Source organism: Pomacea canaliculata, linkage group LG1 (assembly GCF_003073045.1).
Source record: "Pomacea canaliculata isolate SZHN2017 linkage group LG1, ASM307304v1, whole genome shotgun sequence".
NCBI classification, from domain to species: domain Eukaryota; kingdom Metazoa; phylum Mollusca; class Gastropoda; order Architaenioglossa; family Ampullariidae; genus Pomacea; species Pomacea canaliculata.
In genome coordinates this window covers 20447759-20475705 of record NC_037590.1, presented here as the reverse complement: position 1 = coordinate 20475705, position 27947 = coordinate 20447759, and the positions used below count along the sequence as shown (strand labels likewise).

Below are 27947 nucleotides of genomic sequence, written 5' to 3'. Positions count from 1 at the left end.
ATTTCTTCCTTAATATTCTTATTTATTTATTTCTTTATCAGATTATAGTCTACCAACTTATGTTTCATTTATCCTTTACTGTCATTTTTATTTAAGATGCAGCGTGGTAATCACGTGACGTAACACTTTTCCCAGAATCCGTGTCCAATGACGAGGTGATTGACGGTTACACAAACAGACAAATCACGCTGTGTTGATCTCAGCACGAAAATGCAAATGTTCATTATGGCCTGTCACGCTCTCACAGAGAGGAGAAAAAAAATTAATGAATTTGGAGGACCGTAATTGGCACAGCAGTCTACAAACAGTGTTTGTTCCCAAAGCAATGGGCAAACGCTTTTTCTCAAACATCCATAGATCATCTCGCTGCTGCAACTTGATTTTGTTGATTGATTTCTCACTGTCTACTTCTGTTCGATCTTCCGCTGCCTGCCACAGACCAGGATTAATTAATATCTGAACATCCTCACATACACACCCAACTTGAAAAAGGTGTCTACATCCAGGATGGTGCATTTGTCTCAAGACCCTTAGAATACAGACTGTCTGGATGATGCAAAGTTGATAGAAAGGAAATATTGGAATAGGAAAATGTTAATAACCGATGATTGTATTTATGAATATCGAGGTTTCACCTTCTGGGTAAATTGTTCAAACTTGTGAAGCAAAGAAAATAAAAAAAGTTACTTAAAGACAGACAATCAAACTTCTTTTTCTTGAGACAATAAGAGATGTTAAATAACCAGCTGGCATTCCGGGAACTCCGGAAAAAGTTACAAATACGAATGTGTTGTTTAGTCAAGATTCCCTAAATCACAAATAACACACGTGGAACGAAAAGCTCGAAAAAAAAGGAAAAAAAACGTGGAAGTCAATTTTATCCACTCCTATCATTCGCCTCGAGGAAGTATTACATAGCAAAAATATTATTGCATCTTCATTTGGGAAAAAAAACTAACAAAGGGTAGACACGAACCACAAAGTTCATTTTTATATGACGTCTGCTAGTCTCGGGTTTAATAAAAATGTCAGATACTAAAAAGTTTTGTGCCATCATATTTTTCCAATATATTTATTAGGTTTTAAAAAATTTTCTTCCTCTCGTCCTTTCTTTCGTTTTGTTGAATTAGATCAATCACGATCTTAATCATATTTATACTACGTGGGAGAAATTAGAAGGGGGACCCCTCCGATAAAATACAGGCTGGAAAAACAGGTTTGGGTAGGCCTTCCCTAGGATCTGATACTGCGGTTAAAAATATTTTTTAAAGTTCTTTTTGAAGCAAGACTCTTACAAAGGGGCATTCACCCTCAATAATAAATAAGAAATTATTTTGGTACTTTATAGTGTATCAAAGATATGTCAGTTAAAGAACAATTTATTTACAGTAATTTGATGTATACGAACATAACTTATTATCCCTTAATCATAAAGTTTTTCGTTCTCTAGTGGTCAACATCCTGCTTTTGTCATATACAGAATTCCACAAAATAAAACATGACAAATCCCCAAAGCAGTAAACAAATGAGTAAGCATGAATACAAGAGCGACTATTTATTCAAAGTTGCAATATTGAACAATCTCTACCTTACAATACAGAACTTTAAGACCAAAAAAAACGTGCAGAGAAAAAGTAAGATAAGAAAAGCAAAAGTACATGAATGAACAAATGAATAAAATGATAATAAAATTAAAAGTAAAAGAAATAAACATAAAAAGAATCAAATCAAGAAAAAGTGAAAGTGTGAAACACAGAGAAAGAGAGAAGAAAATAAGGGACGAAAGAAAATAAGAAACACAGGGGGAAAAGGAAAGAAAAAAAGAAGCAAACATAAATGAAAAAGGAAGGAAGAAAGAAAAAACATACAAAATGAGAAGGAAAGAAACAAGAAAAATAAAATACGAAGTACAGAATGGAACTGAAAAGAGGGACTAGTGGAAAAAAAATAGAGAGAAAGAGAAGCAAATAGGACCTGGAGTGAGAAGCGGGGGAATGTGGAGGGGAAGAGAAAGAGCAAACAGCAAACCGGCCCATCTTGTTTCACATTCTCGGATGCCCGGACACCAAACTCATTCGGTGCAAACTAAAATAAACGTATTCTGTACGCACTGTTTTCACCGATTATTGCGCTTCCACACTCCGCTGTCTGTTCTTTCTCAACAGGCAAAGGGTCCAGCTCCAGAAGCATTTGAAAATGTCACGTAGCACCAGAGAGGCCATTCACTTCCGGCGACTCGGCAAGCTCACACGGTAAGGCGAGCCTGCAGACGATCAAGACCATCCTTCGTGCTCATCTTCGATCTGCTGAACTTGCTCCTTTACAATCCATCTTCATCCCTTTCAGTCCATCCTCTTTCCCAACCAGTAGAAAGGCATGAGGGAAGGACATGCAAGAATGTAACTCCTAAACAGACATTTTTTTCCGTTGTGTTTCGTTCTCAAACTCGCATTGAAGGATTTCTTGTTTTGTGTAATAATGATCTGGAGTATGTGGAAGAAGGAACTGAATACAGATAATACCAAATGAAATATAATACCAAGAAAGAAACTATAATTCAAAACCTGCTGTGAAATCTGATAAAAAAGTAAATACAGTGGTCAAGCTGACAACCTCTAAGGTTTGTCTTCGCATTTAAAGTCGAAACCCATTGCAATCGCCAAAAAATAAAAATAAATAAATAAAATAAAACTGGTTTTAGTTTGATTGTCTTGAATCAAACCTGGTTTTAAAATATTTTATAGCATTCTGTTTCAGGCGTTATTACCACATTTTAAACTTTATTCCTCCCACTTTCTCCCTCAACAGCGATGCTGCTGCTTTGTTAATGTCACCGCAACTACCACTGCTTTTCACTGCTGCTCCTACAGCTCTTGTCTCACTCCTTCTACAGTTCTTCTCCTGCTGCTCCTACAGCTCTTGTCTTACTCCTTCTACAGTTCTTCTCCTGCTGCTCCTCCAGCTCTTGTCTTACTCCTTCTACAGTTCTTCTCCTGCTGCTCCTCCAGCTCTTGTCTTACTCCTTCTACAGTTCTTCTCCTGAGGTTCCTACAGCTCTTGTCTTACGAACTTCTACAGTTCTTCTTCATGTCCTACTAAATCCACAGCTTCATAGGCTTCAGTCTGTTATTATTTGTACATCCAGGTCTAATAACTTGGGTTTACACCTATATTTTGTTCTGTTGCCACCATTTTTGCTACTATCACTTTTACTGTGTAAAGTATTTAAAACACTTTCAATCTCAAACTTCCATTAAATAATGGCAACTACAGAGATGCCAGGGAATTCAATACTTCACAAAGAAGCAAGCAAAGTACTGTGGATGTTCTTGGAGTAAGTGTGTGTGTGTGTAATGGGGAGGAGGCTGGGGTAAGGGGGACGAGAGGAGTGGCAAATTCGTAGCATACATCACCACCGTGGTCTCCTTTCTCCTAGACTCTCCTTCCCCCAGCGATTCAAACTGCCGCGCCTGCACCACTTGCCTGCACCACTTGCCAGCACCTGGGAAGTCGGCAGCTGCTCCTTTCGATGGCCATTGATCAGGTGCTGGGCACTGCTAATGGCCTGACCACCACCACCACCACCGCCACTACTGCCAAACCGATACCATGGTCACCAGACAGACGGCATATCCGTATACAGGCAAAAGAGGGAAGAGAGTCGCCTGACAAGTTCCTTTTTCACTTCCTCCCCTTTTCCTCTTTTCTTTGTCTCTCTCCCTCTTTCTCTCTCTCACTATATATAGCTCTTGTCTCACTCTGTCTCTCCACAAACAAGTTGACAAGAAAAAATAAGGATGGAGAAACGTCTTCAACTTTTGCCCCTGGGTTGTAATGAGGCCTTAATGGATTTCAAATCTTGACATGAAGCTTCACTCTTTCCCTTCATAATGGCAGTCGAATACGTCTCCGATGATTTTTAAAGCTCGTTTTTAGCGCCTCTCTGCGAACTTTTAATTATGAGAGTTCTTTAAGCTTTAGGGGTAGGACGCAGAGATTATTTTTGCCCCCAGTGCTATTATGTGCAACCTAATATGTTTAGGTAGATGTTAATACGATTTTCGAGTTAACAACCTTAGTGCTGTTTGAAAAAACGAGAAAATTGTTGAGAAAATCTTCCATGTCTCTCTCTTTGTTCCCTTTTCTTCTTTGATTTATTCCTGTCTTTGTTTTTCATGGCAAGATATCAGAAATATGGTAGTCCTTCCATTCTTGGTCATTAGTGCAGGGTGGATACAATGTGTAGAAAAGCACTGATCACCCTTTGACATATTGCCAAATCAAGTAATCCATGAGATTAGACGCCTGACCTTTTTTCTTACCCTCGGTCGGTAACCTCGTTCTTTGTACATTGATTAATCTCTCGACCCCTTCCCACACATCTGAGTTGACTTTGATGCCAATCAACCACCATCTGAGGTATCGACAACATCCAGACCTGACGACGTCATTTTCACACGCATTCTCCTCCTTCTAAGAATTCTCGAACGAACACGAGGGTAATTTGCATGAGAGTACCGCATTTTTTTAATGGGTTGAAGCCCGGGACAAAAGGTCAGCATCTTCATGGATGTTAGCAAGTACATTCTAATAAAGTTGATAGAAAACTTGTTGTAGGTACTCTTTTATATACGCTGGTATGATCTACATAAAAACAATGAAAAATGTTTTTTTCCAGTCATAAATGTTTTAGAAAAAATTCTCGTCATTGTGGTAGTCACCATAGTCATCGCCAAACTTACCGGCAATAGAACCACCACCAATATAGTGATCAGAGTAATACTAACAGTCTTGTTCTATAATGGCAGCACCTTGATGTTTTATCTAAATTGTTGTGTGTAAAACAAAAGAACTGATTTTGACCAATGACAGCAGTTTAGAAAGTAGAATTCAAGCGATAAGACGTGTGCTGTGCACGACGCACGTGCAACACATAATCGACAAGACCTTCAAGATAACCAAGTCGGTCAGGATGATGTGAGAATAGCATTCATCACCTTGTTCTCGTAGAGTAAACAATTTTACTGCTTAAATCTGAAAATAAAAATCGTATAATATTTTTTTTTTGTTATACATGCCATGAGGACATCATTTCAGAAATGTAGGTAGGCTCTTCGCCATGAGACCATGACAGAAAATTATTCAGGATAAAAAAAAGCAGTAGATCTTTATCATTGCCTTGATGGTTGTATTTGTAGCAACTAGGTTGTGTCCAATGCTCTCCAGAAAAAAATATTCTACCTTTGTTTCTGTTTGTCCCTGACCTGTCCTGGTCCTCACACTGTACACACTCTGAAGACCTTTGAATGCCACGCACATTTTCTCAAGGAAGAAAATCATTTTGAGTTCTCCAGTCGCTTTCGAGGCTGGATGCTTGAGCTAGTGCCATTCATTCTCGTTTATGGTGAGGAGAAGGTGATAAATCTCTGCCAGCAGGCTGCTTTCCAGCCGATAAATTTGAATAAATGATTCCGAATGCCTTCGCCAGCAGCAAATCACACAGGTTTCTCTTTCCCAGCATTTGCGAGAAGTCATCAAGCACCTTATTGTTTTTTCCGAGTGTGAGTTTTATTTTCCTAACAACAGACTTGGCGATCTCGACACGCCGGGGCCTGGCTTCCTTCCTTTTTTAACGACATCGAGGCTGGTGGTAGGGGGGGGACATAGACTCCCCATCATCCCACATGTCTGTCATCCTGCAGGAAATGGGATTTCGATATACATCCCAGAGGGAGACTAAACAATGTTGAAAGACTAGGGCCCATATGGGATTTATCCGATAATGGCACATGGGACTCTCCTTTTATACGACTCCACTTGATTCTTGAATTAGCTCTACACGTGTTTTTATTTGTAGTATATATAATTATTGTAAACACATGCATTTCGGCATGGTTCTTGGATAAAACGTTGGCGTATCTCACGACATTAAAATTTGACACTGTCGACATAACAAATGCTATGTAGAATAAATACTAATAGCTTAAAATGTTAAAGTATATAATTAATAATTAATAATACACTTCACAAGCTACAACTGACATGGCTCTTTTAAAAAAAATTGTGTATACTTTCAGTATGTTTACTTACATTTTTTGGATGTACTCAGCGTCTTATGAAAATAAAATACAAAGATTCTCTTTATAAGGTTTTACAAAACATTTGTCTTCACCTTTTTTTGGCCTTTTTAATTTTAAAGGTATAAGGTTAGTGCTTTTCGAATCACACTTTCAATAAGTCATTAAATAACATACTAATGAATAAAAATTTCAGCCTGTTAACTCAAGAGACCAAGACAGAGTATAGCAAAAATGAAAAGTGGTTTTGATAAGGACTTCAGTGAAAAATATGGCGGTAGGGTCTATGAATCAGTCTTTTTCTCTTTCAGTAAAACTCGAATTCTCCTTGTAAAAATTCATGTCAAAGTTGAGAAAGTAGAGTGAATTATAAACAATTAAAAATAATTAATATGCTTAGCATCCATGATCAATCTGTCAACGGCCGCCTTTTGTGGAGAAAGATGAAGTAATGTTTAGAAAGATATTATTTCTGTCTGGCATTCTCACAATCTTTATGACTTGGCGGTGTGACACGTATACTGCATGACATTCATGATTTTCCATTAGTCTCAAGTTTATATTTACTGGCAAGGCCAAGTGCGTCTTCTACTTAAAAATGCTTATATCAAGATGGTGATTTTTCGATTAAAATAAAAATATTTCCAAGCAACTGAATGCAGGCAAAGCAAACAGCAGTCAACTGTTGTACATGAGAGTTAAAATAAAATAAAATTGAGAATTAACTGCCCTGTCCTGCTGGAAATAGTCTGAAATGAGTGAATGGCTGAAAAACGGTAGACGCGCACAAACACGCGTGTGAAAAGACACTGGGGAGAACAAGAAGAAAAGAAAAAAAATAATTGATGGTTGCTTGTAGTCGTTATTGACTCTTATTCATAAATCGACTCGCAAACTTTCATTCTGTGCATAGAGAACAGATTGCTCACATACTACTGCATGGTGTATGTTCTGTGCACACTTCACAGAATGTAAACGTAAGTTGCAATAACTGATGAAGGAAGAAGAAATCATAGAGAAAGGGAGAAATAATGGAAAAAATATAAAGCGCAGATAACAGAGGAGGAGGAGAAGAAGAAGAAGAAGAACAACAACAACAACAACAATAAAAACAACAGCAGCAACAAGAACAACAACAACAAAACAAGAACAAAAACAACAATAAAAACAACAACAGCAGCAACAACAACAAGAACAAGAACGTCAAGAACAACAAGAACAACAAGAATTTTATGTTGAGGAAGAAAGCGAGGAAGCTAAGCTCTAATTGACAAAATGATTCTACGTGCCTTGGACATGTCTGTGTCAGCGCTCGATGTCTCTAATGCTGTAATCCCGATTTACATCTGAGTCCTGTCAATGTTCACCTAACCCAACATCACTTCATGTACTAAAGAAAGCAGTTCAAGCTCCCTAGTGTTTTATCCTAGTGGCAAATTAAAATCCCCGCAAACATCTTTACAAAACCTGGAGCGCCTGTGTAATGGGAGTCTCGCTGGACGTAATGAAGAGGTCGGAGGACTGTCCTTTTAAGGATTAATGCTTCCTCCCTGGCTGTGGGTCCAGTGCCAGATCTTGCTAAACGTGTGAGTCAATGCGACTGGATTGCCAGTGCCATCACAGTTAAACCCTTCTGTGATTATTTCTCTGCAGTTGCCTGACTAGAAATCACAAATCACACAGTGTCTACATGTCTTTTACATTCCTTGTGCTAGTTTGGAAACTGAACACCAGGGGCCACAGTGTGGTGAACGTTTCGACACTAAATGTTCTTCTTCTGATGGGAGAGCTCAACCCATATTTGTAACATTGCTCTTTCTATTAGTTGTTCATTTTGAGGTACACATTCTTGGCTGGAATGAGTTGGGGAAAAAAAAACTTGTGACCTGTGGAATTCAATTTACAAATACTTTTAAAGGATTTTTTTAGAAACATTTTTATGGTATGCCTTACTACTTGCTATGCTGTCAAGAACTCCGACAACAAGAGAGAAACTAAGTGGATGTGGGAAAAACATCGGTTGATATCGGGCGGCCAGTCTAAAAGGGTCAAACCCTCCCTTGAGGAGCCACTCCTAGGTGCTTGTGTAATCTAAGGCCATTGGAAGTGCCCTGTAAGTAACCACCTATGAACTGTATTTCCTTGGTATGAATTATGTGAATGTGTACCTGTCCCATGCATAGCGGTTTGTATGAAAAAGCAAGAAGTAAAAAAAAAAATACAAACAAACCTAAATGGAAAAAAATAAGACTAGGTAACGCCTCAAGAATGACATCGGGACAGATGAGAAACAAACTGATTAATGGACAAACCACCAAATATGACAATTTTTATATTAATTACTTCCTTTATGATAAACGACGAGTGTTCATTTCGTAGCAGAAAGATGTGAACACGTGACTACTCACACCGACATCTTTGCCAAATGTCCTTCCACCATCTTCCAGTCCTGAAGTACCCAAGCACGTAGCACGGGATCCACCCTGGGTAGTGTCCCATGGAGATAAAATATCTCCCCTTCATGTGCAGGACAGGGTAAAACAAACTGTAATGGACATTTTATACCAGTTGTGACGAACACCTGTGTTGAGATCAAACGCCCGCTGTATCTCCATCAATACTCTCTCTTTGCAAAAGTGTGTACAGTGCAATTTTCCATTGACTTTTTTTCCCTTTAAGACCTACTGAACCTCTAGCGATCGCCATCGTCGGCACAATTAGAGGCACGAGATGCTTCCGTTGGCTATGGTTTTCTTGTGTCGTAATATCGACCATGCCTTATCAAAAGATTTCTTCCAGTATCATCAAAACAATTATCTTTTTTTTTTATCTTGAAAAGTGCTGTGTTGTTTGGCGGTTTGTTCACAAGACTTATTCGTGCGTGCAGACCTGTGTCTTCTGTAAGGACAGTGCCGGAAGCTATTTTTGGAAGGAGCAACCATTAGCTGGATCTGGTATCAAGATTTTTCAGGTCAGGTGTCGCAGAAAATGGTTTCAGTTGACTTTTAATGATGACCACCGCTGCCTTTGTCTCTCCTTTCTTTGGTGGTATCAGGTCTGGTAAGCAAGGTGTATCAATAAAGATCAATACTTGAATTTTTTTGTGGAAGTACGTTGTACAAAATATACATTCTCCATATGTAGTCAGAGGTCTGGTAGATGCTTTTAGAAATATAAACTGAAGCTCGCAAACAATGCCAAAAACCATTTCCTCGTGAAATATTTTGAGTGCAAGTTTTCTTTCCAAGTAATTTTGTTCAGAATGCAAAAAAAGGTTGTTTTCTTTTCTTTTCTACGTTTTTGTGTTTAGCCGACGTGTTTGAAGCAAGAATAATCTGCAATGCAATGCTCCCATTGAGTTTTATTGTTTAGTTTTATTTTCTGTGTAAGAAAGAAATTTTTTTTTAAAAGTGGAGACTGCAAGATAATTTTGTTTAATGTAAATAGATGGGCGGCACGCATTATGTTGAAAACTAAAGGGCTATGATATCTCTCACAATAGAATGCAATGAAGAATGAGTGCAAAGACCAAAAAGAGAGAGAGAAAGGGTGCATAGAAAAAAAGAGATTGAAACAAGAGTGGTGAAGAGGGAAAATAGGTAAGGGATTGGAGAACTTGTCAGATAGAGAGCTATTTCCATTAGGAGGAGAAAAAGCAAGATAACTACACAAAAACAGCAGCACAGGTTTCTCGTCAAAAGGTCACATATAATAAAATAATCACAAATAATAAAGAGACAAGATGAAAAGAACGATAAACAGACAGGAATAGATAGAAAAAAGAACAAGAAACAATTAAATGGGACATTAAAGGAAGTGAAACATTGAAAGTAAACATCTAGCTAACGTTTTGTGTAAAATCCTTTCTCTGAAAGCAAATTTATATGAAATGTGTGTTGCATGATATCATTCTGTGACTGTGACATATCTGACATGTTTTATATCTTAAATTAATATAAAACACCTGTAACCAACGGGATGCGTTTTCTTATTAACGAGCAAGAACAACAGAAGAAAGTATTCTCATTTTTTTATCCATAACAATCATTTATCAAAACAAAGCTTGGTTGTAGCATGGGTTTTAGTGACAAATGGGCTTTCTCTTAGGAAACCCGGTGTAAGCTGTTAAAGCTATGACAAACCAGATGAACTATTATACATTTCTACATTTCTGATCACTCAGTACACACCGCTTTTAAGACAAAAGCGTTCAAAGGGGGAAAAGTACAGAGGGACGGAGTGGAAGGTCTAGAAACAGGGAAGGTGTGAGTGAGGCTAATGCAAGTGCAAAAAGGTGAGAAGAGCTCCATCAAGGGCGGGAATTCGTGTGCTTGAAAGGAGCTTTCTGGAGAGACTAGAGTCACTGAACGGGGCACCTGCTCGAGGAAAAACAATCTACTGATGTCTGCAGCCATCAACTTGGAGTTTACAGTATAAAAGATCACACACACACACCCAAACTCTTACACTCACACATACACTCATGCACTCACACTCACATACACATTCACACCAAGGAACACATGTCCACACGTCCTTCTGACTTTCTGATCATCATGTCTCATCAAAGCAGCAGTCTAGCGGCAGTAACCATGCAGACACCGACACAGGCCTACAGCTGTCACATGTAACACATATGCTTAACACACCTACAGTTGTAACAGGTAACACTCATTTGCCTACACTTCTTTACAAGCAACTGTAACCATTCTACTCATGGACAACTTCATAAACAGCTATAAATCGAATAAAGAAATCCAACTTTGTGACTAACTGTAGATAAGCTCAGCGTTCAAATGGAATCACAGTTCTCAAATGGCTTTTGGTCACATCTCATCAAGGCATGAAATCACAGACATCAACCAGACTGCAACTATCCTTAACTTCAGATGTACTCCTTAACAGTTCTTGAAAGTCTGACTTAACACGGATCTTAATTTACGAGAAATGGAATTTTGGCTACAAAGGTGTTTGTTTCCACTCTGCTATCGAAGGTGAAAGACATTTTTTCACAAACACAAGAATGGAATGCACAACGTGTTTCATGCACAGAGTGGAATGTTTTGTTAAACAGTTATCGAGTCATGTGACTGTTGATCAACAGGAGAACAGGCTGTTGGACAGGCAGTCATTTTCTGATAATGTTACAAATAACACGCTTACATTTTATCAAACATAATTCTTATGGAAAAAAAGGAAAAAATATGATGTTCTCATTGTAAAAAGTCCTAAACAAACAAAACAAAAAATGGACAAATAAAGAGAAAAATAAAATTGAAAAAAAGCTGACGTCTTCGTTGACATGTTGTATCTTAGTCAAAACGATTGATGATGCAGTTAAGTGTGAAAATATTGGTTCTGGAGTTTTGCAACTGTCTGATAATACGAATAAAGGAATACGCGTGTTTAAAAAGTAGGTTACTTCATTCATATTATTTCGATGCAGGGAAAATATCCACATCGTATGAACAAAGATTAAAATAAGGAACAGAACAAAATACCTTTCTGACAGTAAGTCTAAGAATGGACATTCCTTTGCAAGAACTGAAGGCTAAAATACTGTGTGGTCTGCATCTTTTGATCGTGTTCCAGTAAATGTTACTGGCTTCGTGTGAGATGTCCTCGGTATTGTCAGCCTCGAACTGTTGCCGCCTTTGCATCGTCTCCAGAGAAGGGGTCAGGCAGGTGACCCCACCATCCCACAGGACTAACGTTGATAAAAGGAGTAGGGTTCCTTGCCGTAGGCATAGTCCACATCACCCGATGGTGGATAGCAGTCAATTTCCCCGCTGTACATGGGCCGCTGGTTGCTGATCTTGAGATGGTTGGCAAAGTTGTCTCCTCCGTCCAGAGGTTCGGGTTTCCCGCTTACGCCCCCGTTCTGAACATAAGTCTTATAGGAGGGTTGGCCAAGCTCGCTGTGCTCGCTAACCAGCACATCGTCCTCGTTGTCGAACCGCTTGTACTTGTATACATGCCGCAGCATCAGCAGCACGGGCGCGTAGCCCACGTTGGTGAGGAAGATGAAGACGTTCAGCCACAGGAAACCGATGGCGTGCACGACACTGCCAGCGACGACAGGACCTAAGGCGTAGGCCAACGAGTAGGAGATGTCCGCGATGGCGTACACAGAACCGTAGACAGAGACGTGTCGCACATCCACCAGGTAGCCCAGCATGGGCAGCAGGGCCGTGTCCACCAGCGCGATGCCAAAGCAAATTCCCATGATGGGGAAGATGAGGACAAAGTAGGCCTTGGCGAAAGGTACGAAGAAGCAGCAGATGCCCTCCAGCGAGACGCCAATCGCTGCCATCAGCCACTGGTACTGCGGGTAGGTCTTGGCCAACTTGACAGTCAGGTACACGCCGCAGATGTGCGGGATGAAGGCCGGAAGCCACACGAAGCCGATCTCCCACTCATCGGCGCCCATGCGGTCTTTCATCCACAGCGAGATGGTGGGCTCCAGGAAAGCAAGTGAGACGTTGGACATGGCCAGGGCGCCGGCGCATACGGCGATGTAAGGGTCCATCAACAGCTTGTAGATGGGCGTGCCTTTGGGTCGCTCCTCGGGAGCCAGCATGCTGCGCTGCTGCCGCACGGGCTTCATCACCATCAAGCACAGGAAGCCGTCAAACAGAGAGACGAAAGCCAGAAGCAGGAAAGGGACCACCTTTCCCGCAAACTCGTACAGGATGCCCCCAAGTGGTGGAGCGAAAAGGCAGCCGAATGAGATGAAGGCCTGTGCAATGCCCAATGACTTCGTCCTCTCGGACTCTTCCGTGAACCGGTCTGCGATCATGGCCAGTCCTGACGTGTCTGCAAAGGCGGATCCCAGCCCTTGCATGGAACGTGCCAGAAAGAGCACAGCGTAGCTCTCACCGAAAGCAAACACCGAAGTGGAGAGAAACATGATGACTAACCCTATCATCAGTGGAATATCGTAGCCTATCCGGTCCATCAGGGTGCCGGTGAACGGGTTGACGCAAAGCTGGACGATCGCCTTCGAAGCAAACAGAACTCCAATGGCGCTTCCCTCGTTCCCGTAGCTCACTGGAGGTGGAGGCAGCTTCCCCAGCTTGGGTGTCACTGCCCTGTAGCGAGTCCTGTTCTGGAGCCCATCCTCATACCAGCTGGAGTTCCAGGTGGCCAGTTCCACATACATCTCCGTGACCGTTCCGTCAATGATGACCTCAGCTTCCACAGGGGCGACCTCTTCCGGTATGCCGTTGATGGTTCGTAGAAAATTGGGGATGATTGGCACGATGACCATGTAAAGCATGTTATCGAGGAGGAGAGCGATGCAGACGATGATGAGCACCAGACGACGCTGCGATGTCGGGTTCTTGATCTTGTCCTGGAAGCGATCCCAGACCAGGCTCAGTTTTGATGTGAAGGTCGGCGTGTACCCCATGATGCAACGCTGCTGCACTTCCGTGGACTTTAATCACTACAAACAAAGAAAATATCGCACTACACACCAACGATCCTCATCAGTTCACTGATATCTGTCTATCAATCTTTCGTCTTGCATTTCAGCGATGTATTACACACTTTCCAAAGTTTGAAAGCAGGGTTACTCATGATGGCAGCCGTCCGTTATTCTCTGTATTTTTCACTTTTCTTCAAAATCCAACTATCGGATTCTGTGGTAATCAACATTTTAAGTACCTTCCTTACACAACGTCAAAAACAAAATGTCCAAGGGTTTCCCGTTTTCTCAGATAATTTGTTTTAGATATGATACCTGTTTCGTGTTACTCATAAACATTTTTAAATTTTAGTATAAGCGTATTAAATGGAAATGAGGAAAACAAACATCGCACAACAAGCATTGCACAACAGCTGAGGAACCTGAGTCCCTCGGACTGGCGGTAATAAAATAAGCATTTAACAATTTGCAAACACTGAGCTAGTGTGTAACTGAAGACCTCTTATTAAAAGGTCCTAGACTTAACTTTGCGCCTCATTTGGAGACTTTTTCTGTAAAAATTATACCAGCATGAGGTGTGGGAAACTAGACGACAGTTATTAAAACTATTCTAAGGTGAGTACAATATAAATTATTCTATTCATTTCTTAAAGGGGATTAATGACGACACCAAAAAATGAAATTATAAAAAAAGATAAGAACATAATGTGAGATGCAAAAAAACCTTACCTCTCTCTTGGATAAATAACAGAAGACTCCTAAAAGACAATGGTCGATGACTTCGGAGAAGAATTTCAGCACAAGCCGTTTGAGTCTCTGCACTCTGTCAAATGTTAATGTACTTTTCACTATGAAGAGTGTACTGTCCGAGAGTGTTGATTCTCTTGAAAAAATTAAGAGGACCTTACCGAACTGTAAAAAAGTTTTTGCTTCACCTTCAATCACTTCTGGGATCTTTCGGCTTTCTTTAAAGTTTTTCTTTAGTTTGATAAAACCTCCGAACAGCGGCGGAAAGGCTAGTGTCTTGTCCCACACTACAGGAGATGAGCGCTAAATATATCGTTGTAAAACAAGGATTTTTTGGTCGTCAAAGAAAGCAATTTGTGCCACATAGTGTGCCTTGCCCTTTTTGCCTACAGTTGAATCCCATTGAACGGTAACGGTTTTCTCAGGGCCAGTCCAAAGAGTTTCGTTGGATTTGGTAGAGAGTAGTTTTGTGAGATGTACTCGGCAGCCTGAGACTTTGCCGCGCGCCTCTGCACAGAGCCTGACGCACGCTGCAGTCGCGTACCTCCCGCCTTCTCTCTCTCTCACACACACACTCTCTCCCTCCTTCTCTCTACGCACGGCTTCACCAGCGACACCACAGCGACCGTTCTCTCAGTGCCGCACAGCGCTGCAGCCTCTCTTGTAGCAGCGTCGCCTCGCCCTCCCGTTGCCGTCTGCGTGGGTTCCTGGACAGAGAAGCGAGGATTTCAATGCGCGCTATCGCGGTCCCAAACTCCCACCCGCTGCCCTCTCCTCTTCCCCCCTCACACCTCCTCCTCCTCCTCCCTCACGTCCTTTCTCAATGTAGCGTCCCTCATCGCCAGAATCGATGAGAGTATGAAGAGGGGCTTGCCTAGCCTCCCACCTTCTTTGTTGTGGCCGTCCCGGAGCCAACTTCTTTAAACTTTCCCAACAGACATTCGTGTCAGGAGAAAACTCCGGAGTAATCCTTTCTTTTGAAAAAGGCTTAGACACGACACACGTGTACACACAGTTACTTTGTCGGAGGAAACAAAATCCGTTAGCTCTGTATTTAAATTTGCCAGTTATCGTCAAAACCTCGTGAGAAGATTTTCAGTTACAGCGTGTGTGTTTGTGTGTGATACCTTAAGGACAAAGTGTCTTCTTTTATCCGACTTCCAGACTAAGGTAGGAGTCATTAGACACGTTCTTGTTTCTACCATGCGCTAGTACTAGGGTATGTTTTAAAGCACTGGTAGGTAAATTTTTTCTGATGATTAGAGAAAGCTAAGTACAAGATACTAGCTTCTCAAATTCTCTTCTTGAGATATCGGCTTACGACGATTACCATGCAAATTCAACAACAGGGGTCAACAGCACAAATGTCCGAGGCCTCCGCCATTGTAAGAAATGGGAACAGAAGGGGAGTCATGTATCCAACATTTTTAAAATAGTATTTTGCACCAAGCTTAACCTTATATTAAAAATAATTGTCATTACACTAGTCTTTTGAGTTGCTCCTAAACTATTTATTATCATTGCATCTTATTAATTTTTTCCATGGGTCTCTATTTCCGTCGATAAAGGTGCTCACAAGACCAGTTCTTCGTAAAGACTTTATGATCGCTTCCAAGTACGAGAAAGAAGTTTTACTACTTATGCAGCCAAGCCTGAAGTGGTCCTCTGGCAATATGAGTAACCCTGACTGTGGCTTGAGTGACGAGTTTCTCATTGACTTTTTCCTCTAATGCATTCAAAATTCAATGACCTTAGTATTATGGTATTCCTTGAACTTCTGAGAATGGCATTTGCGTGTGTCACTCCGGACTTTCTAGTCTTCCAGGTTTTCTGGTGCAAACACACTTGTGCGTTCCGTGACCACGAGAGGACAATTTGCATGTCGGGGGGAAAGGCCATGCACGCACGCTGGCGAGCTCAAGTTTAGACCGCAGTCGGCACGATACTTCCTCCCACAGGACCCCATTGGACCCCATTGGACCCCGCAGGACCATGGGAATCTAGTCAGACCTAATAGAGCAGACACAAAAACAATACAGTTTTTTAACCTGACACATTTTCCAGTACTTTTTATTATGACGGTCAAGTAAAGATTTTCCAAACGGAGTCACATATCTGATAAATTACTTAAAGAATTTTGCAAGAAAATGCCGGTGTTTGACATAACGCGGCTGATGGAAAAATGAAGGAGAAACAATGGAAAAATGAAACACATTGAAAGAAAACAAACGTGAAAGTAAGTAGACGCCTGACTCTTTGTCATTTGAAGAAAGAAAGAAAAAATAAATATCCAAAAAAATTTAATAAACGAAAGACAAGGAGTAGAAATGAATACAAACGAAACAAACAAACTAACAAACAAACAAACAAACAAACAAACAAACAAAAAGCCAAGAAAGAACAAGAAGTAAAAAGCAGGATTAGGCTAAGAAATGTGCTCATCATGTAATAAGTAATCCAATGCAGTGGAAAGACAGGTGTTGACAAGTTCGATCAGTGCAGGCCAATGTGAGCCAGGGCAAAACAGCGAAGCGTGCAGGTCCCGAGGAGGTCATAAAAAGTTCCGCTGCATCCAAGCATTCCGGTTAAACGACACGACCACAAGTATTCCAGGCCTGGTAGTTAAATGGTGCTTCTTGCTGAAAGGCATGTATTGTTCTTTTTTTGTGTTTCTTCTAATTCTTCCTCTCGCCATAGACAGAAGCAGAACTGAATTTGCTTATCGATCCCGTTATTACTCCTTGACAGATTCATGGCTGTGTCATTAGACCATTCCGTTGCCTTGCCTTTTGCTTGATGATGAAGTAGCAAAGTCCTGCAGTTGAGGTGATTAAGCAATTGTACCCGTACAGACACATCATACACTCACTCGTGGGTCCTCTCAGACATTTCTCACACAGTGTCCAGGTACAGAGGGCAAGGGGTTGGTTGTCAAACGAAGCTGGATTGAACAGCAGGGTACTTTTGAGACCTGCGGGAAGGCCAGGGACAGTGGAGGCGATGTTTGCTTCAAGCCACATGGACACCTCCTAGTGAATGGGCGGGAAATGGCGAGAGGAGGAGACCAGAGGAGGATCAAGGAGACTGCGCCCATAATCATTACTACACGATGTCTGTTTGCTGAGACAAACGGTGGCGGTGACTAGAGAACAGCAAATATGGTGGACAGGGAAGGAAAGTAGTGTTGACTTTTAACGGCATGCATTTCAAGGCAACACAAGACCATCGAGTCTTCAAAGTGTTAAAGAAATATTGAAAATCATTCAAGTTTTCTCAAATCTCGAGTAAAACACAAAGAGAAAAAAGAGAACCGCTTACATTGAAGGGGAGCAACATGGAGTCACAGCAACGTTAAGTTTGCCAGGCGATGTGTTGAGGTTATCTCAAGTGGTCAGCTTAGTTGGCTTCTTTTTAATGCCTAACGATGTGTTGTCCATTTGTAAACAGGTGTCACATGCACAGAAAGAACAGCGTGCCTGAGACGAGATCTGAAACCAAGACAGTCAATTTATGTTGCAATGGTGACAGGCACTAGCCATTGCGCCACCTGACGGCCACCAAGTTGAGGGACCCTGCAATTAATGTCAGGTCCATTAGAGGCGTTTGAATCCTGTTTGGTGCCCCTCATGAATTTATCCAGATTCATCTCGAGACATACATAAGAACATTGACAAGTCTGTGATCTCCACGAGAAATGTTGTTCCAGGGCCTTCTAACTCCAGTTTAGGATTTATGAAATGTTGACATGATTTTTATTGATCCTCTAACTTGAAACACTACAAGAAGTAATTGTCTTTCTGAAAGAAAACATTTTATATTTCTGCCATTAAAGTATTTTTTTTCTGATGTAGATACGTATATTGTTAATCTCAGTAAATGCGTTTGATATCCACAGAATAGCAATCAAAAGAATATTAAATGACCATGCTGGAAAGGAGAGAAAGATGAATGTCATCCCTAGCACTTTGACACAATTAATTATATGGCAGTTGGCATTGCCGTGATCAGTTTGGAGATAATCCTCAGCCAATCCCACCTCTGGTTAAGAGTATATACGGCTTTGTGGCAACGAGCATTTCCTTAATAAAATTGCACAATGTCTGCATAAGAGAAAAACTGTTGGAGATAAGGGTGTATTTACACTTACAATACCTGGGAAAATGTTGCTTTTCTTCAGAGTATGGTTTTTCTTTGCCTAATGGCAATGGTCATTAACGTGTGCTTTTGTAGTCTGATAGCTGCTGCCACGTCCTCAGTAACAGACAGGAGGCGGGAGCTGTATTCATGAAGCGAAAGTAAATCGACAGGCGACGTGCTGATGTAGTGATGAAGTATCGTCCAGACTCACCTGATGTTGCTTGGGACCATAGCTATGATCAGTGGCTAAAATACTGAGGTAAAGTAAAACAAACAAACAAACAAACAACAAACAACCAAAACCAAACCAACCAACCAACCAACCAACCAACAAACCAACCAACCAAACCAACCAAACCAACCAACCAACCAACCAACCAACCAACCAACCAACCAACCAACCAACCAACCAACCAACCAACCAACCAACAAACAACCAACCAACCAACCAACCAACCAACCAACCAACCAACCAACAAACAAACAACCAAACAACCAACCAAACCAAACCAACCAACCAACCAACCAACCAACCAACCAAACAACCAACCAAACCAAACCAACCAACCAACCAACCAACCAACCAACAAAACAACCAACCAAACCAACCAAAGAATTTTTTCATCTCTTCATATCATTTTCTTATCCTGTCAAGTAGTCTCTCACATTCAACACAAAGAGTTGCTGTTTATTAGCTTTTTCGTTTCCGGTCGAGAGCCAAGGTTTTCTTCAGTACAGTTCGATCCAGCAATTCAAGAGAAGACTTTTATCTGATCCTCCAACGCAAGTCTGGTGGTGTGGCAGGATGGCTATGTTGGCCATATTTCCTGGTAAGGCCAGTAAACATCATTTTGACTTGTTAGTGATTGATTCTGCGTGGGAGACGTGTGGCGCGAAGGGGGGCAGCAAACAAGATAATTTCCCAGCTTTGCTTTTCGTCATTTTTTCTTCTTTAAGGGCAAAAGATGATAGGCATTAACAGATGAAATCAAATCGGCTTCTTTTGTCCCGTAGGCTGAGCAAACATCAGAGAAAGGTAAGAGAGGTATTCTTAACCTTTGATGGTTTGGGAAAAGATTTTTCTTACGATCAGGGATTTTCACACAGGATATCACGCACGCAACCGCACTTCCCCTCCACACACACACATATGAAGGCAAGCAGGAAAAAAATTAATTCGAATATTTCATAAAATATTTTATCTGTATTTCTTTCACTTTCTTGATTTTGGAATTCGCTTTTTTCCCGTCATGGTACGAGTCTGTGTTACTGAAAATGTATTACATGGTATTAGTTCAAAATTCTTGAGTGCTTAAGCTGAACGGGTGGCCATACGCTTCCAAAGGAGGCCGTTGGTATGTAAGGCAGTCTGAGGATGTCATCGATACCTGGCTATCGATCGATCGACCTCTACAGTAGACGATAACTGGCCTCCGGTATCGACATTTATCTCAAGGTGGCTCGCGGACAAGGAGGATTATTAACGGATATCATTAGCGTTGCCGTAGCCATTAGCATTGCTCTTTCTTCTACAATATTTGTTGGACTGTTTCCTGGTGAAAAAGGAGAATCTTTCTGTCTTTCCTTGTTAGAGCTTAAGGCAGAGCTAAAGCCTTCAACGTTTGTGAATACAGGGAGGTCTGTCCTTGTTCCAGCAGAGCTGAAGCTTCGATGTTTGAATCCTCATTACTATTATTACTTACAAATGCTACTGGTTGCTTAAAATATTTGTCTCTTAACAGACTGTTGAATATTTAAAATTGTGGATTAGTTTCTTAACTTAATGCTGGTTATTTCACAAACCAAAACTTTCTGAACGTATTGATGTAGCTGATAGGCTAGACAACTCCAACACCGCCTCCAGCAAATTCAAAAAGGACATCAACCCGATGCCTACATATGACTACCTCCCTACTTACTCCACCCCTTCCTACACAACCCCCACCTCCATCAACCCACAAATGATTGGAGAAAATCTCTAGGAAGAAAAATAAATAGTTTGTAGATCCGGTGGAAGAAAAAAAGATGAAAGAAAAGAGGATTTATTGTGGAAATAACAAGAAAACTGTCTCGAGGTTGGCATCCGAAATCCCACCGAGTCCTAAATACGCTTCCAAAGTTTAGATTGCACGAAGTTCCGCTTGAACTTCCGGTAGACAGAGAAAAGAAAGCTCTAGTCAAACGACGTTTTGTTTGAAAATTTCTCAGCTCGATTTTTGTCTCCCTTTGAAACAGCGATACTTCCTCCCAGACAGCGTGAAAGATTGGGGAGAAAAAAACACCACATCAAAGAAATTTAGAGAAAAGTGTGCAATGTCTTTAAACTCCGGTGACAAAAAGACAACCTTCCAAAAGCTATGTAGATGATCACCAAGGAGATGACAAAGAAAAAAGTAGACAGGAACGAAGGAATGAGTGAATGAAAATCAGAAAAGTAGGATGATATAAAGACAGGGAACAACAACAACAACAACAACAACAAAATGAATAAGACCAGAAAGGAATGAAGGCAAGAAAGAAAGAAGGGTAGGACAAAAATGGAAGAAAGAAAGAAAAAAAGACAAACTAAGCGGTATATGTCAACCAGGGAGCAATGACAAAGATTGGAGAGGGAAACTTCACGCCCTAACCGAAGTGTCTTAAGATGTGGCACAGCTGTGATTAAGACACGCCACAGCCTCGCAGGCCATTGGCTAAGCTGTTGTGTCCAACCATGACGCAAGGCTCTTTGCACAGAGAATAATTGACGGCTTTCCTGTCTAATCAGCCAAATCAATACCCGCCATGTTTATCCTGCAGCGGCGGCGACAAAGATTCTGTCAAAGGTAACCGAAATGACAGGTGAATAATTCATGCCGGTGCCAGTGTCGGCAATTGTTGCTGGCCGCTATAATTTGGCCACCAGTCCCGTCCACGTCGGCACGCCACTGCGCGCGCCACAGGAACTAGCGGACGCTGCATGCTGGGATAGGACGCTGCATGCTGGGATAGACAGGGCGGAAGACAAGCAAAAGTCGGGGGTGCCTGGCGCGATTTCATGCGTGCCGGAAAAAAAGAGATTAAGACAAAAAGAAAAGGAAATGAAATGAAAGACAGTAGGAAACGATAAAACGGAAGAAGAAGAAGAAGAAAGAAAGAAAGAAAGAAATGCTTAGAGAAACCGATTCCAAAAGGTCACCAAAACCAAAAGAAATAAAATGCAGTGGGATATAATATGAGAAATGGGATGTAGCGCTTTAAATTCTAAACATAAGTAATGCAATAAATAAAATTTTGTAGAAGGAGCGGATGTACGGTTATCGTAAAAATAAAATTATTTGGTACAGACTTTTTAATACATCCTTTTTTATTGTTTGCTTATCCAAAATATTTTTCATTCATAATCTGTATGCTTGATTGATCTAAAACACGTTTTTGGCCTTGTTTCATTGTAAGATAATTTTCTTCATTTTTCTTCTTTTTTTTAAACAATTTTCTGTAATTGAAGTTTTTTTCTTTCATAATGTAGTACGTCACAAGCTAGCTTTTATGGACGGTTGTTCAAAGTTAAAAAAGCAATAAAAAAGTTGAACGTCTGTAGAAATTACTAGTGCTTATTCACAAGCAATAAAAACAAGGAATCTGTGAAATCACAAAAATTAATGTCGAAGGACAGTAAGCAGATATAGGTGGTAATTACGCCAGAGGCACACTGTTTACATTGGAGCCGGGTCTAGGCTGATCGATTCCCAGACAGGTTTCCACGTAATTATGTAATTTTCTCTCCAAACCATTGTTTTCTAGGTGTAACGGGAATAATTACCGACATCTATACGAAGAGGATTGATAGCAGTCCGCCAGGTGACCTCTTAGTTGCTGGTCCAGGACCTCACCCTCGCAGTTTGGCGTGTGTATATTTGCGTCACCGGCAGCACCTATTAATCCTGCATCCACCCACACACTTTTCCTCCCCTCGTTCATCCCTAGACCTCTTTTCTGTCATTTTTTTCTCCTCGTCGTTTCAGACACTACCTCATGACGTCATGTTCAGGTCGTGCGTGTTGTATCTTTTGTTGCTGTTGTTGTTGGAGGAGGAGAAGGGCAGCGCAACCGTCGAGACACGTTTGTCAAACGAATTTCTTGGTCACGTGTCAGCGATCATTGTCGCAAGGGTCCCGCAAGATCAAGAGTTGCGCGCGCAGTGGAGTAATCTCATTAGACTCCTTGAAGTGCCGGGCATCGACAGATCGCCATGCCAGGCGGGACCTCGTCTTTGTGTCACGTGACCAAGCGGCTACACACCAATGACTCATCAACGCAGCGCGCCGTGGCCCCTGCGGTCAAGCGTGCTGAATCACGTGATGTCCTTCAATAGCTAGAACTAGGGCTGCCTTGTATTTGCGAATGCCACTGGGTTGTCCTTTCTTCGTTTCTTTTTTTTTTTTCTTCTTTGTATTCATCTAACAGATAAAACGCTGTTCTTATAAAGATACGTTTTGGCCTCAAATTCAACTCTTAAGCTGGTTCCACGCATTAGACACTGATTTGCGAGATTTAGTAAAACATTTGTTGAAAACATATTGACAGTCTTGTTTAGATGATGTTCATAGATGAATTTTGGGCATATAGGACCGACGAAAATATTGCTAGGAGATGCAAGAGTAGTATACAAGGCGCAATAACTCATAACAACCTTTCTCATATTAGCATCTGGAGTATTTTTCTGTTTACCAGATAATAGCCTCGTTAATAATAGTCATGGGATGTTTTCTAAAGAAGAGAGAAAAAATAGCGATGACCACTTGGGGCAAGAACCTGTGTGCGGCAATTTACAGAAAGGGAAGAAGAAAGGCAACCACTCCCTGCCCATGACATTTCTCATTCCTTTACCGAGACAAGCAAAGGTTAGGACGAGAGGAGTCCGCTGCCCCTTATCTGTTTCTGGAAACCGTCTCGCCCGCATGTCGTCTGCTGCTGATGATGATGCTGCTGCCTCTCGCACTAGTGTCTTGCTGAAGATGATGAGCGACCTTAACAAAGTTTTCGACAAGAAAGGAAGGAATTGGGTTGGGCGAGCGTGATGGCGGTGCTAGTCGTCGACCTGTCATCTTTGGTGACACTAATGATGAAGACCCTTATTCACGCAGCCATCACCCTCGTGGCCTGCACAGGGTAGCAGACGAGCATTGTCCAAAGGGGATTTCTGCTGTGGTTACTGTTACTAGCAAGACATTTTTTTTGCATCTTATAATTATAGCCTTCAATAAATTAGAGTCTTAAAACCTGGAAGCATTTGCAGCAAGCCTCAAATGACTCATCATCCTGTAAAAGCAGCAGACAACAGCCAGGACATGAAAGCCAACATTTCATGAATCTGAACTTCCAGTATCTTCCAGTCATACAATCATGTCAGACATTTCTTGTCAAAGATTGTCTTCCTCCCACCTACCACCACAACAATTAGGAAAATATGTCGTATTTTGAAGATCGGGGTTGAGTGATGTGATATACATTAAAACTCGGCAAGAAAAGTTAATTAATTCACTGTATGAACCGTCTATAGAACTAGCACTCGATAACTGTTCCGCTCCATCGCATCTTGTCACGACTGATTGACGCTAACTCTTGATCACGGCCATGTGAAGCGTATCATCGTGTTCCTTATAAAAGGGAAATTATTCCAAATTACACGTGCATCTTAATTCAGAGATGAAAGAGCGAGAAAGGAAGTGCAAAATGATGCTATTCCCACTGTTCTTTTTTTGTCTCCACAAAAAGAAGAGCGAGACCTGCAAACTTCTTTCATTGTCCCAAAGGTCAGAGGAAGAGGCTTAGGAAAAGATGTTCTTTTCTTTCTCCCCCGTGTTTGCAGTGTCTGCTGTTCGTTGTCAAAGTTTGTTTTAAAGCTTTTTTTCTGTTCAAGGAATTATCTGAAAACTGTTTGCTTTTAGGTTAATTATTATTCACACGATTACTTTGATCTCCGTCACGTGAACTATCATTTGTGAAGCAACACACGCTGATCCTCGCCTTGGACCCAAGTGTTCAACTGATTTGATCAGACCAGTGATTATCTGTCATTATGAAATACAGAAAAACAGAACGTCCAAGAACATTACATTTCTTGCAACATGGTTTGCACTAAAATGTTGTTGTTGGCAATTTTCAAAATACTGTTATAAAAGAAATTTGTTTCTTTTACATTTCAAAATTGTTTTCACATAAAATTCGCACGTACACGTAAAAATAATTACGATGGGACAAGTAGTTAAATTCTATTTTCTTAAAATTATAATTTCTGTCTTTGAAAGAAAATGATGACGGCCCATGTACTGTCGATGGCTCTCACCTTTGTGTACATCGCCGGTCTTTCAACCTCTTGACCTTTGCGCTCCACACGTTATCGGGATGCGTCTCGCGACCAAGACAAAGACTGCAGTGCGCATGTCTGTGCACGTGGCGACACTAGGTGCACCATGCGATTGCCAGCGTGCATGGAGAGACTTTATGATAGCCTGGTAATCACTACAGACAGTTTGCACCGCCTGTGTAGTGTGGTTGTTGCAGGAAAATGTTCTGTAAGACTTATAAAGACGCCTTTCTCTGTTTCTCAGTGTATCTAAAGAGCAAATGCTCCTAGTGTATTAACATCAAGCTTAAATCGGTTTTAAAATTATAATTTTAAAAAAATAATAATAACAGCAACAACAATGAATTTATGTAAAACATTTAACTAACAGAAGGCACAATAAGATTCAATAATGCCATGATTGTACAATTAAAGTCATACCATGAGGTGTGATAGACAATCAAGGGCAAAAGCAGTGGCTTTACTTGACATAATTAAACAACCTTAAAAAAAATTCAAGGTTTACACTTCATAGTTGAAAAGGAAGGTACTTGGATACAATCTGAATGCTATCATAAAATTGTTTAAAAGGAAAATATACTTGCACATTTGTGAATATACAGAGTTTTGTTTAAGAGAAAATGACATAATTGTTTTATGAAATCTTCTTTTTCATTGTTTTTGTGAGTACATACTGACCCAATAATAAGTTAAATTTGAACATTTTCTTATTCAGATTTGGTCATTTAGTCATATATTTATGCACAACAGAAAGTGAAATAATAAATCATCATAACACATTGTGTAAGATTATATCTCTGTCCACAGCCTTGTGGCCAAACGTCTGTCCACATCTTGGTTCAGTTATCCTGCTGTTCCTTCAATTCCTCAAAGACTTACATCAACTATTTTTAAAAACCTTTGTTCATTAGCCAGGAACAACACAATAGAGACCGCAGACGACCTCACTACTCAGCCTGCAGTGCTCTCAACATGGCGGGCAACGACTGTTCTCGCTCTTGGGTGAGTCTTGTCTCCACTGTATGGCAGCAAAAACTGCCAGCAAAAATCTTAAGACCCAAGATTCTGAGATCAGGCATGAGTCGGGCATTGATTTTTGTTGGATATTTTTTTTCTTTCCTCACGCCTGCCTGCTTTCCTTTAGTGCGTTCAGATAAATCTCTTCCCTTGCTTCTCATTTGCTCCAAACTATCCTAGAAATTTTGCCCGGCAGTACGAAATCGATGTTACGACGAGTCAAGCAAGGGTCAAGAGCTCATCCGATACTTCTTTCTTTCCTACCTGCATCGAGTTTTGCCACCTTACCTGTCAACGGCTGTTCTGTTCGAACAATTCCTCTGCGGGCGTGACGAAGGCAGTAGTAGACATATTGAATGGTCTGCTCTTGGCGCAACAACACCTGTTACCTTGTCAACCTCATGAGATGTCAACCTTTTGACCTCCCTTCAAAAGGGATGTCAGAATAAGAATGAAAGTCTCGGGACTAAGAAAAGCTAAATGTCTTTTAAAAGTGTTCCAGCTAGGACTTACAGAAAATCACTCATCAATGTGTCTTTAATTCACTACAGATGAAAAATGCACACAGGTATGCGCACAGATTGATTATCTTAATCGATCTCAACTGTCACAAAAAACTACTACCTCCTCCAGAAATGCGTCACAAAACTATTTTTTTCCCTTTTTAAAAAAAAAAAACTCCTAAAAATCTCTTTTTCTTGACACGATCATGCATATGCGGATTGATTATCCTATCAAGGCTGGGTCTTAAGAGTACATAATTATGTTTGCTGCTGCGACAACCGCGACTATCTCAGCGTAGCTGCGAGAACAAACACACCAATATTTCTTCTTTGGCACCTGGCAAAGAGCTGGCAAAGAAAGAATTTCTCTCGACACAAGAACGAGACGAGAAAAGTACACAGCATCGAGCGCCGACGAGCAGCAGATGCAGTTTTCGCACGCTTGGCCTGGGAAAGCAAAACTTACAACCGGCGGACAAGCTGACAGCCACAAAAATCAAAGGTGCCTCTGGAGCCAAAGAATAATGGGTGAGCGTGGTCCACCCGTGAACAGCGACCTGTGTGGGTGACTGCGGTGTAAATTGAAGCTATTCTGCAAGACTTTGCTTAAAGACTTGTCCTGTGTTGACTGGAGTCACCCGATGGAGGACAAGGTCTGGAGGTTTCTTTTTTTTTTTCTCCTGCAGAAATTAAGACTGAGAAATGTCATGAAGGGGCAATTTCTCTGTGAAAAAGCACGGTTTTGAAGTCTCTCATGAACGCGTGAAGAGCTTTTGCTTTTGATGGAATATTCTTATCGCGGGACTTGAGGTTCTTGTCTTTTTTTAATCTTCATTTCCTTGTTTTTCTTCTTTTCATCTCAGCGTCTTTCTATCTCCTCTTTCATCATCTTGTCGGTCGAAAATTGATGACTCAAATATATATATATAAATAAATGATACTAAATTGAGAATATTGTCTTCAGTAAACATTCTAACAGGTCTCTATATTTTAAGACAAGCTTTCAAACGGTCACAGGCTTGCAACCCTCAGCATTTTCATTTAAACTATATATATATATGTCTGTGCGTGCATGGGTGTGCATTTCTGCATGATTGAGTATGTGAGTGAGATAATGATGCTTACTATGGCCAAAGGAAGAGCTGTTAGATGTGATTTTCCTGAACATATGCATCGGATTTACACAATACTCTGTGATTGGACACTCTCTTAACATCACATCCTCCAGGGCCACGCAGCACCTCTTGTAACAGTGGCACGTGACATCCCTAGGGGGAACTTACTCTCCCGTCATTTTTGCAGCCTCCGAAGAGAATGATCCAATATTCTTCCGGGAGCCCGAAAGCACGCTAGTACGAACTCAAAACCATCGACAGAGAGCTGCAGAAGCTGCCCACTATTTACAGTGACAAATTGAATTGAATATCTGTTTACTCGCAGCCCCTCAATGGCAGACATCCCGGGCGCTCTACCAAACGTGTTGGTTCGTCAAACAGGGGGCGGTGGTTGCGCAAACATCGCCCATTTCTGACAAACTGGGTGAGATGCCCGACAGCTCAGCCACTTCCACGTGGAGAAGAATGGTCAGACGCGAAAAGACGGTTGAGCCACCCGCCGAGAGCGGAAGGAGTAAGTAGATTGGGGTGGGGAAGATCTGTCGAGCGTGGGGTAAAAGGGGCAAAGAACTT

The 27947-nt window shown here is 41.2% G+C and overlaps 2 protein-coding genes across 2 annotated transcripts in view; both read right to left on the bottom strand.

The window, feature by feature from the left end:
* LOC112572327 (choline O-acetyltransferase-like) overlaps nt 1-5915 on the bottom strand; it is a 64845-nt gene extending 58930 nt beyond the window's left edge. The window contains 1 exon segment of the mRNA XM_025251957.1: nt 5242-5915. Within this exon segment, the coding sequence (XP_025107742.1) occupies nt 5242-5340 (99 nt within the window). The 5' untranslated portion in view covers nt 5341-5915.
* Nucleotides 5916-10092: 4177 nt separating this feature from the next.
* LOC112573918 (vesicular acetylcholine transporter-like) lies at nt 10093-15088 on the bottom strand. Its single transcript, XM_025254623.1, has 2 exons — nt 14236-15088; nt 10093-13524 (listed from the first exon to the last, which is right to left on the bottom strand). Exon 2 carries the CDS (start codon nt 13486-13488, stop codon nt 11785-11787), a length of 1704 nt encoding a protein of 567 aa, XP_025110408.1. The 5' UTR covers nt 13489-13524; nt 14236-15088; the 3' UTR covers nt 10093-11784.
* Nucleotides 15089-27947: the final 12859 nt, after the last annotated feature.